This window comes from Phaethon aethereus, assembly GCF_964289735.1.
Source record: "Phaethon aethereus genome assembly, chromosome: 2".
In the NCBI taxonomy this organism is placed as follows: domain Eukaryota; kingdom Metazoa; phylum Chordata; class Aves; order Phaethontiformes; family Phaethontidae; genus Phaethon; species Phaethon aethereus.
This window is the reverse complement of record NC_138582.1, coordinates 67,771,222-67,782,966: the sequence shown is the minus strand read 5'-3', so window position 1 is coordinate 67,782,966 and position 11,745 is coordinate 67,771,222. Positions and strand designations below refer to the sequence as shown.

The following is an 11,745-nucleotide window of genomic DNA, read 5'->3' as shown; positions in this document are numbered from 1 at the left end:
CATTTATTAGAAACAGGTAATGGTAGCTTGTACTCGCTCACAGGGATTTCTGCATGACAAAGTAAAGCTTCCAGCTATGCGCTTAAGTAGGGCTATAAAAGATGCACGAGTTACATAAACACTTCTTTGTGCATTGTAAAAACTGAATCCACCCAAACTGAAGGTATTGAAATACAACTAATAAAAGAGAGAATGACTGCAGGCATCACTAACGCAGATGAAGCCATCAGTGAAAAGTGAGCACAAGCCTTCAGAGAGGTGCCACTGTGTAGTTTGTGGCATGAGAGGCGAGGCTTGGATGTCCATGGTGGGGGAAGAGACCCACCTCAGGCTGCCAGTGAGGGCAGGATGAGCTGCGGTGGGTTAAACTAAGATTCTTGTTGCTGCAAAAGATGGGGCAGAGTTTACCTCCTTGTGCTGAGGCAGGGATACGTGACTACCAACAGCTTTGATGTCTACCCAAGCGTGACCTGGGTGCTCGCACATCTTTCATTTGAAGGCGAGCGAGCCGCCTTGTCTATAGCTCCGTGTGCAGTACTGCTCTCCGCAGCCATGCTGGTAAGCCCACGTGGCTCTTTTTTTGTATGCTAAAATTAATGTTTGAAGCTCACAGATCTGCTGGCCTTTCACCGGCTGATGCAGGCTTGGGAAGTGTGCTTGTCAGTATAGCCATATGCTGCTATTTAGGAGTATCTCGTAGCCTTGGACTTTGATGGAACAAATGCACGTGATTTTGTTCTGGCAACCAAGAATAGTTCTTCAGCTGGAGCTCACATGCCTGTACAACTCTGGCAAATGCTACCCTGCGCAAAGAAGGAGCAGCCCAATCACTGGGAGCATAAAATGCGCCATAAAAGTCGTAATTCGGGTAATCCAATGGCCAACAGAAGACACCCTTCTAAGGGTGCTTCCAGGAGATCCCATCCCATGGAAGTGTTCCTGGCACATTCAGGAATTATGAGCCTGTGTACTACTGCCTAAGAATTTTTGTCCTAGAAGTGTAAAAACTCTTGTGAAAGAATCACATTTTTTAGTGAAAGTTTTTTATAATGCTCCTGAGCACTCTTACCCATATACTATTGTCAAATTTTTGTATTAAAAAAACATCTACAAGAATGTGTGCGTTATCATCCAAGATGCATACCTCTGTGCCTTCTAGGAGTCTAGGGAACATGAAAACCATAAATTCCAGGTGGTTACTTGGGCTACTGGCCATGCTGGCCTCATATTGCCAGGGTGATTCAATTAAATCAGAAGGAGAAGTTGGGAAATTAATATTATAAATGACTAGACTTTAGGCTACAAAAGCAAGCAACACCAGCTGAAGGCGTACTGAATGAGCTTAGCATTGAACTCAGCCTGAGTAAGTTTAGAATTGAATTGTGCTTTTTGGGTTTATGAGTACAAAGCAGAAAGAATTGTCTGGCTGGGAGGAGGATGTGACTTCTAGGGTATAATCAGTTTCTTCCCTTATTGGATTTATTCTTTTGGAGATGCACGCTCCTAGATGTGATCTTATTGCAATTAAAAGTTTTTACCTTTGAAAGCTGGCCAGCTAGTCTGATAAGCAGAACATAGACCTTGACATAGACGAGAGAGGAACATACTCTTTTCCTCCATTATTCAAGAAGCTACTAGTTCATTTGTTAGACATACTCGAGCTATGGTCCTCGCATGCAAAACAGAATCACTTGACTTCCGTAGCCATCCACTTGCATCAGCTTAGTGGACCCCCTTGGTTTACGTTAACCTAAGTAATTATCACCAATTTTTAATGGACAGCCTGCAGACCACAGATCAGCAGAAGGAACAACACACAAACCGTCTCACTGTAGGGATTGCAACTCCTTAGATCCAGAATGGACCTTGACACATGTGTCACACCAAAAAATAATACAGGAACAAAGGATTATGAAGGGTCCTTTCAGTCATTGAGTCCTACCCCCCCATTCCCATTTAATCGGGGATTATACATAATCCCAAAGTGTCCTCGAAGCCTCTATTCGGTGAACCCCCAGCTGCAGACAGCTCCCTAACACCCTATAGCAAACCCTAGACCCAGAGCCATAACTGCAGCTGCTACAAGGAGAGACCAGGAGGAATCAAGGGCACTGTCACCACTGGGATATTTTGAAGCTTTACCTGGTTGCTAGCACATGTCTAGCAAAAACAACTTCCCCTCATCATGTGATGAACAAAAAATATCGTTTCCAGATCAGTCATGGGGAAAAAGCAAATAAAAAGGGACCGTGTGAAAGTCAGTCTAGATTTAGCAGTTGTGTTTCTGACTGAATTTCCCTTCTCTTAGCTTGGATTGAAGTCCGCACTGTTCATAAAATATTTCAGCGTTATGGGAGGCGGAGGTCCGTGCTGAGGGTGATGAAGAGAGGGCAGCCCTGTGGAAGCGATGGGCTCGACGGTCCCTTCCCCTCTCATTAGCTGGGGCTCAGCTGTTTCCCTGTTTGCAGACTGAAAGGAGAGCTGGGAGAAGGGACTTTTATTTCCCCGGGGACAGAGACATCATCAATTATCTGCCATTCCCTGCTGCAAGCTGTCAGTGAATAGGGCAGAGGAAGAGTACTGATAGGATTTCACCGTGTCCCTGGACTCTGCTGATGGGCTCAGATCATCCAACTGCCGTGCACTTAGCACGGGCAACACTAATTATATTAATTATGCTCCCACACAGCGCATGCTTATATTAGTAGTAAGCAGACTGGTGACTTTTTAAAATGAAACATCAGTGGTTCATTAGCCGCTTACATCAATAGACGAGTAGAATTAAAAATGTAAACGTACTCATTGTATCTGCTGCTGAGGTGGATCTCTTGAATCTCAAAAGCTTTTAATACCATTTTAGATGTGCAGTATGCTTTATATTGAGAGGAAAAGTCATGTTGTATCTAGAAGACAGTAGCATTATGTCAGTTAACTACTAAATGCGGACTTAGAAACTTGGTCGCTGCATTGGAGTAGCACCAAAATCCCCTTAGTAGTGTTCATCTGTAGGGATACTGGTTAGGGTAAACAAGAGATCTGGGTAAGTCCTTGTGGTCTGAACCTTACTGAAATTATACTAATGACTACATCTATGTGTATAATCAGAATATATCTGTATTTTTAAATACAGAGATAGGTTTATTTAGTCAATAGCACAGAGGCCTGTAAATGATTTAAGAGACAGGAAAATAAGTCCCCCTCTACAAAGTGTGTTACAATAATGTGACAGATACTCATCACTCAACGTGTATTCGCTAGATGTAGGTACCACAAATAATCCATCGACGTGGCACCCATATGCAGTCACTGTCTGTGTGGATCTGGGCTAAGGGGCTGCTGCTGCCAGGCAGAGTTGGTGCAATTTTGTGAGGTCAGTTGGAAGTATCTGCGGTGTCGGCAATGTAAGTTTAAATCTTAAGAACAGATCGTGTTTGTACAATAGAATCAACCTCTAACCCGACAAACTGAAAAGTAGCTGAACTGAACTGGGAGATTTCATCAGTTCTGACTCTGTTACCTTCTTTTATCACAATTTTCTTCTGTACAGAAATTAAACATATATTAATCACCAAGATTATATATAATATATATAGAGAGAGCACAAGCCTGTCTGGGCTCTGAGTTCTGACCGTTTTATGCAAAAGCAGAGCAAAAGTAGCTCCAGGCAGGTCTTCAGTTTGCATTTCAATTGCACTTCTTCCGCACTTCCTTCTGGGATCTTGAAGAAAGTCTTAGCTGCTAAAGTATTGCTAAGCCATCTGAGTGCTTGAGCAAAATAAAGAAGTAAATTCGTTTTCCAAAATGATTATTCTTTTAAGTTTCCCTGAAGCAAAAGAAAACCTAAACACTTCCAATATGTGTGCACACAGTCACACATGGACACAAAGAATTTGTTTGGAGCAAAACCAAACAAATCTTTCATTCACATTAATGCAGAATGTATTCATCATGTGGAAGATCCTAGCATTTTGACAAAAATTTTGAATCTAAAGTAATTACATTTTTATAGCCAATGTGGTCATGACTAGTACCCAACCTCAAATTCCTCTTATTTTTGGAGGAACAGCTGATGTTTATGCAGTTAAATGTCCTCTGACTGTCAGTGTTGTTTAGCTTCTACCCTCATGTGTCCAGGTGCTGTCAGGGGTGTGGGAGGGGATGTGTGTGTGTGTTAATCACTCTGTCAAATGGGGCAAGTGCTGAACGCTTGCAAGGGATTTGCTGCTCCTTGGCACTCTGGACCCGACTTTTAATGCAAATCCTTGTATGCAAATGGCAGCATACAGCACGCAGCCTTAACTGTCTTAAGGTTGTTTGCAAAGCTAAAGGGGACTTGCTGTGCAGGTGCCCAGAGTACTGTGATAGGGTGGCTTCTGCTTTGTCTCTCAGGAGCTGGGTCTCGGTGGGGTTTGAACTGTTAGGCATCAGCTGGCACGGGTAGATACTGTCTAGAGGGATGCAAGATTTGGCCCTGGGAGCTGCAAAGTGGCTTCTGCCAAATGCCGGGTATTGGCAAGCCTGAGCAGAGCTCAGCCCAGCAGACGTGTGCTGAGAGCCTGAAAGAGCTATGGATGAATGTAGGGCCAAATTTGGGCTCTCATTGACCAAAGGCTGAAGTATCTGCAGCTGTGGCTGGAGCATATTTATCCCCGTGCAAGTCAGCCGAAGCACATCCTCACTGCGGTTTCTCCCGAGCACCTCCTGCTCCCACCCTCTCCCTTTCCTCCGCCTCTCCTGGCCGTGGCTTTCTGCCATGGGTGCTCACAGCCCTGCTCTGCAACTTCTGTCCCAAGGGTTCAACCTTGCCGTGGTTAAACTGGCTCAGCTGGGGACACAGGCGGTGGAGCACTGTTGTCTGCTGGCCACAGTGGAGGAGAACACTGACCTTAATGGCATCTCTCAGGGCTATCCAGTCAGAGGGGGTAGCCCTTGCTTCTGAAACAGAAAGACGTATGCTGTTTGGGTTGTGCCATAGGGAGAGCTTCACGTTACCGGTAGCGCTGGCAACGCTGGGACTGCAGGTAGTGTTTCTGGCAGAGCTCTTGCAGAAATATTCCTGACAGAGCAGCTCCTCGGGCAGCGCGGTCCTCTCCATGGAGAAGCAGTAGCTCACCACGGCTTCTACTGCCACCTCAAAGAGTATTTGCCCAGCTTAGCCCTACAAATTAAATGTAACTGGGCGCCGCACAACGTTTCCCCACGTATTTGCTTTCTCCAGTGAGTGTTTGCCGTGCCGGCACCCCGTAGCTCCGGTGCTTGTCTTTCATAAGTACGTTTGGTTGCAAAGGCTTACATGGCAAATCTGTGGCCTTCACAAGTGGCTGCTTTTTTGGGCGCTCGTGATCATTCCTCCACTGTGGGGATAAGAGGGTAGTTTAGACTTGCTGTCACCCCCGACACCGGGACGCCTTGATGTAGCAGATGGGGACACCAGGGCTGGGGGAGAAGCATGCCAGGCGCAGCAGAAATGGGGGATGGCCTTGGGATTAGCTTGCTGAAGCGTCTGGTTTCTAGTCCCACGTCCAGACTCTCTTTGTGTCTCCAGCACATTTTCAGTAGACCCTTGGGCCGTAAGTCAGAAGTGAAGACAAGGCTGTTTTATTTTTGAGGTGGGATGATTGGGCAGTGCAGACAGTTTTGCGCCCTGGCTTGCGGCCCCTGTGTCAGCTGCCCCTTACCATGCCTGATGGGCACCAGGCAGTCCCAGCCTCACCGCCTGGCCCTTACCCTCCATCATCACTGACCTGCTTTCTGTTGTTTTTCAGGAATATCTTCCAGGCTCCCCGAAATCATGTCAATAGGATCACATTCATTCTCTCCAGGAGGCCCTAATGGGATTATTAGAAGCCAGTCCTTCGCTGGCTTCAGCGGGCTTCAGGAGAGGCGCTCCAGGCAAGTATCGTGCTCTCTAAGGGGACTTCCCAAATCAGGCCCTAAGGGAGGGTGAAGGTGGAAGAAAGGCGAGAGAGGACTGCCTTCTCTCTGGTTGCAGAGTAAAGTCTTCCAGGCTAAAATCTCTCTACATATTTTTTGTATAATTAAGCTGTTGCGCTCTGCCTTAGCTACCAAGTGCATGTTTGCCTCTCCCCCATTAATGCAGATCTTCCTCACGTGCCTTAGAGCTGTGAGAGAATCTCGGAGAATCATTCTAAACGCAGTGATCGTTTCAACATGTGAAATGCGCAGGAACATAATACACTTCCCACCGCCCCCAATTTAAGACCGTTGCTGTGTAAAAGGCAGTTTTCTCAGTGCCACGCCACTATGAATTCAAAACAACGCCATTTCCTTTGCGGGGCTGCCTTCATGTCCTGCTGGAAACCGCAGAGCCTTTCCTTGCACCACCCTTTAGGTAGGACTTAGGGCTTTGAGTCAGGCACTTACCAAGTCAACCAGCTCCTGGTGCCCCCAGAGGCTACTTTAAAATTACTTTTAATTTGTGTAAAGTCTTCGAGTGCTGGACCACCAGTTAGCAATAGTGGTCCTCCTCGAGGAGGAATGGCAGGCAAAGGATCACCTCCCATCGCCAGCTCAAGTCAGTGATGGTGGTTAGATGCTGACCTACCCTCAGCAGAGTCACCAAAGAGGTGCCTCTGTGCAGCACAACTATCTTCCCGTTGCCGTACGGAGCCACCTACGGTCCGTGCTCAAGACCAGCAGCGTGATGCTGTCCTCCAGAGGTGCTCTTAACCAAGCCCAGATCTTCCTTAGGACCCCCCAGGCTTTAGGCCTGAGATCACCTGAGCTCCCCTTTGTTTTTAGCACCTGGGTTTTGCTGTTTTTAGCTTAGAGCTTTTATGGCTGTGGCTGAGCAACGTGAAGCAGAACAGGCATGGTATAAAACAGAGAAACATCTGATGAGCCTCAGACTCAGCCCAGCGTTTCCAGACCAGCATTCGTATGTCAGCAAGGCAACTGGCACATCAAAAGCTGACAGCACGTGTCCCAGGCTGCTCAGACCTCTTAACCTGTAAACAAACACAGTCCTTTAACTGGCAGGCATGGAAGCAGGTTCGTTTCTGCTAGCAGAGATAATATCAGAGGATTTCTTCAAGCTATGCTCCTTTGAGATCCTTATGATTTATAGGGGTTTCCTCCTCTTTAATGTTCATTTTGCAGGTGTAACTCCTTTATTGAAAATTCCTCTGCACTCAAGAAGCCCCAAGCAAAGGTGAAGAAAATGCATAATCTGGGTCATAAAAACAGCACAACACCCAAAGAGCCTCAGCCTAAAAGGATGGAAGAGGTCTACCGAGCCCTGAAGAATGGCCTGGAGTAAGAGCCTTTATCCTGCTTGTTGATTGAACCTTTCTGTGACATTGTGGAGTCTAGAGAAACATATCAGAGGAAGAGGGATCCTTAATCATAGGAGAGGAACATATACCTCTTGGAGCCTGGACTGTAACAGTTAGCACCTGAAATATTTGTATGGGGAACGGGAATACAGGGGGCAGAATCCCATTTCCACTCAAATTGCTAGGAAAGCTCCCAAAGGCTGGGATTTCAACATTAGATTTTTTTTTCTTCTGAATTTCCTAGAGTTCTATCAGAGGCTTGTATTGCCTTTAAGATAACGTCCCAGATGATAACAAGGCTTTTACCAGCCAGATACAAGGGCAGCGACTGGAAGGCTCCAGCCCATAAACTAAGCAGCAGATTAGCTTACTTGAAACTCATTGTTCAGCATAAGGAGAGCACCGAGCTCTTATACACAGTGAAATAAGTGGCTCCTATTTATTCCCAAAAAGGCAGTAGGGAGGTGCTTTTACGACAGATCAATGTAAATGAGTTTTTGTCTGAAAATGAATCCAATGAGGAAGGCCATTCGTCGCGCAGATTTTCTTTTAGGAAGGTCAGCAGCCAGCTTGGTATGTGCTGCAGAGCTCATGCGTCCCTTCTCTGGTTTGTGTTTACAGCGAGTATCTGGAAGTTCACCAGACAGAGCTGGATAAGTTGACTACTCAGTTGAAAGACATGAAAAGAAACTCACGCCTGGTACGTGTCACGCTTTTTCATCGTGTGGATGCACAGTAACCTTCTCGAGGTGCTCGAGCAGCTGGGGGTGGGAGCGGGATGCAGGGAATTTGCATTGATGCTCTTCTTCCCCTTCCATCCCTGATCTTGTTTGTGATTCCTATTGCCTGATAAACGTTACTTTCTCATGCGGCTGCGATGTTGCAAAATTAATCACAGTTTCATCTCCTCTGTTGCAGGGAGTCCTGTACGATTTAGATAAGGTACGTTACCCTCTTTGACGCTGGTTTTGAAAGGAAGCGTTAGTATCCATATGGCGTGCGTAGCTGGTGTGGGAAGCCTCTCAGCTGGATCTACTAGCCAGGCCAACGCCACTGAGGGAGAAGTTACCTGACAATTTGTATGTGCGAAGGAAGAAGTCCCGCTCCCCTCTTCTTCCCAGGGGCTCTGGTATTGCCTCGGCCAGCCAGCTGTGCTCACTAACCTGGCATCGAACTTACCCCATCGGCCCTTCCCCCCCGGGGTCTGTCAAATTAAACCGGCTCTGGGACAGGCACGGGGAAGGAGGCAGACCCATGCCAGGGGAGGACGGAGGCAGAGGAGTGAGACCTCCTATTTCTGTCAGCTGCCAGCCGCTAAATCCACTGCCTCGTGCCAGCAGGAGGCTGGCAGGGGCATGCCGGGGGTGGCTGTGGGAGCTGGGTCAAGCCCCGGCTCATCCCTGCTCCTGCCAGTTCTGGGGAAGAAAGAGCTGAACAACTGAAAATGTTTTTCCCCGCAGCAAGATTTGGGTGAAACAAAAGGAAGGTTTTCAAAAACATTTCCCAGGCTGGCATTTTTTCAGTCAAAATGCCAAGCTTGGTTTTGCTGTCAAAAACAGTTTGCTGAAGAACAGAATGGATTTTGAAACGCACAACCTGACCAACTTTAATACAGGTTTTCAAAGTACTCAAAGTATTGTATTTTGAGCTTAAAAAGCTCTGGGGTTTTTTTGGGTTTTTTTTTAAGAATTTAAACATCTAGGGAAATCCCATCAAAGAAAAACTCTTTTTTTTCTTCAAAAATATATTAGGTACAGAAGTCAGCGAGCTCCATTTTCAGCAGCACATAGTAAGGTGGAACAGCTGATTCCAGATTCATGGGCAACGAAACCCTGCGTGTTTTAAGGAAGAATTTCTCAGCCTCACGGGGACCTAAAGACCCGAGCAGAGCTAGTGTGGCCGTGTCTTGCTGATTTATTTCAATGTGCCTCACCCTCTGCCTCTTCCTTTCCTTCAGCAAATCAAAGCAGTTGAAAGATACATGAGAAGGCTGGAGTTCCACATTAGCAAGGTAATGAGCACTGCTATCCTCTTTCTTCTGCATCTGCCCCTCTGTTATTAGGAAAACAAACCCTTGGGCTCCTGCTACGCCTCTGCTCCAGGGAGGCCGCCTTGACAAAGCCTCTCCCAGATTTGGTATTTTTATGGAGATGGGCTGGTCAGAGCCAAAGAAAGGGTTTGTAGCCCCTGAGGTCCAGCCGTTCCCCAAGACACTCCCGCCCACTTTTAGGTAGAGAGAGAACATCGGGTCAGGAACTTGCTGGGAAAGATCTATCTCATAGCATGCTTATTGTTAAACTATAGGTAGAAAGGCAACTGCATCTGAAAGTAATTTAATTCAGCAGTTGTCTCTACTGTACACAGCAGCTAGATTGGATTTATTCCTGGGTTTTACTGCTAACGCTTTTGCTGCATGGTCTGGGGCCCACATCCACTTGATGACATCGGTGAGAATGTGCAGTAGAGGTGCTTGTGATTTATACTAATACATTTTAGAGCTGGACAAAATCCATGGCGTGTGTTGTCTTAGTTATAAACATACCTGCTAGCGATCAGTTGCTTTTCTGAGCCTGACAAAAGAATGAGTTATTTTTGACGGATGAAATGTCTTTTGAGAGTCATTTGAAAAGCGTTCGCACAGCTTGAAGTGCTCCAATTATGACAACACATCCAAACCTTTTAATTTCAGTTTTCTCTTACTCTTTGATCTGAAAAAATAAAAATAAATCATAAGGTGATAGACTGAAATTTTGTTCCCCAAACCACCTTCTCTCTTGCTGGCAACATGAATGGCAAAATTAGTGCTTAAAGTACATTTCCATTCAAGTCCTTCCCACTGCAGCCTGCTCAGAGCTAATGGTTTCTGGGATTATAATAGGACTGAAAAGCACCAAACGCAAGAGGTAATGCTGGTCAGTATTACTCAAGCTTGCTGAGTACATTAGTTCACTTTAGGTAACCCACAGCAACAGAGACAAAAGGAACCGAGCTGTTCTGCGTTAAAGCTTACAGCCTTGGGCAGGTAAAGAAACATTTTTGTTTCTAATGATAGAGAAGGTATTTTTCAGCTGTGCCTAACCAGGGCAGCAGCGATGCCTTCTGCTGCCTACCCACCACTGCTCTGTACAGGAAGCAGAGCGAGGAAAATGGGGTGCCCAGCAGCAGACCCCGTGTATTTAGGGGGACAGATGAGCATGCCCTAGCTGTGGTTGCATGGTCAGGGACAGGACATCAACCTTGGGTTAACTCTCCACCCCGATGGCAGAAGTAAATACCAAGTAACATCTATTTATAGTAGGTGTCTTTAGCTTGCTGACTTGCAAGAGAAATAGGAGTGGATATGACTCCAAGAAGCTTTTTTTGTAACTTTGAAATGGCAAAATGTTACCTGTGCCTCCATGTCTCTTTTGCTGAACTCTTTGACTTTGCAAAGCAGTCCCTGTTTTGGTTAGAGATCCCTCAAGTCAGGGACTTCAGCCATCGGGAATCCAAGCTAGCCTTGTAAAAGTCAACCTAAAGCTTTGAAGCTGTCAGGAAGACCAGTCCCATTCCAAACAAATAGGCAACAGCACTTTTTGTTAGAGGTTAAGCAGGCTTGGAAAATAGGATTTGGAACACACCTGGATCGTCACATCAGGCTCATCTGTAATGCAGCAACACAGAGTTGTAGACTGAGGAAGCCAAGGCAATGGATGTTTTCACAGAGAGAAATTCTGCTGTGAAAAATCCTCTACTGAGCAACAAGCTCCATGGGGCACAGGGCGATTGCCTGATGTCAGAGATAACAAAGGAAAGAACTTATTGTAGATCCTATCTTAGCAGTAACATCAGAAGCAGAAAGAAGAGACAGCTGCTTCTTTTCCTTTCCTTCTCTTCATCCTGACAAAGTCAGGTTAGAAAACCTACATCTCCTGTATCTGGCAGATTAAATTTATATAAATATATATCACTATATATAGCTGAGAGATATACATACACACATATATATATGTACAATCATAACGGTAGGGCAGGCCTGTTTTTATATATACACACATATATATACCAGCTATACCATTGTAGACTCCTACCAAACAGCTCAGATGGAGTAGATGTATACAGTCAGCGCAGGGATTAGAGGGAAAAGGGAAACCAAAGCATGAGACGTGTAAAACCATTGCACTCTGAAGCTAGATCCAGGTGAGCCTTTTAACAGTGTGTGACTAGGTTTTGCAAAACTTCCAGAGTGCTTACGAAATATTGGGTGCCTAAGGCTTGCCAAAGAAGTTTAAGATGACTAGGAAATTATGTGAATGCCTGGGGGGCTGAAGTTCAAAATACTTTCTTAATTGGACATCAGCTGTTTCTAAGCCTTTTACTTATGCTGATTCCGACTCCCAGTTTCTGATTGATGGGCAGTCAGAATTCAAAAAATCACTCCCTGCTTCCAATACTACCTATTAGTCAAATA

At 45.8% G+C, this 11,745-nt stretch overlaps 1 protein-coding gene across 2 annotated transcripts in view; it reads left to right on the top strand.

The window, feature by feature from the left end:
- Nucleotides 1-5,770: 5,770 nt before the first annotated feature.
- The window catches only part of RIPOR2 (RHO family interacting cell polarization regulator 2), a gene marked incomplete at its 3' end in the record, with an annotated part of 34,079 nt that continues 28,104 nt past the window's right edge, over nucleotides 5,771-11,745 (top strand). The window contains exons 1-5 of one of the 2 annotated variants that reach the window (XM_081996780.1): nucleotides 5,771-5,901; nucleotides 7,120-7,275; nucleotides 7,917-7,995; nucleotides 8,214-8,237; nucleotides 9,253-9,306. In XM_081996780.1, coding sequence (XP_081852906.1) covers nucleotides 5,792-5,901; nucleotides 7,120-7,275; nucleotides 7,917-7,995; nucleotides 8,214-8,237; nucleotides 9,253-9,306 — 423 coding nt within the window. In that variant the 5' untranslated portion in view covers nucleotides 5,771-5,791. The remainder of the gene's footprint in view (nucleotides 5,902-7,119; nucleotides 7,276-7,916; nucleotides 7,996-8,213; nucleotides 8,238-9,252; nucleotides 9,307-11,745) is intronic. The other variant, XM_081996779.1, reaches the window with a different exon arrangement.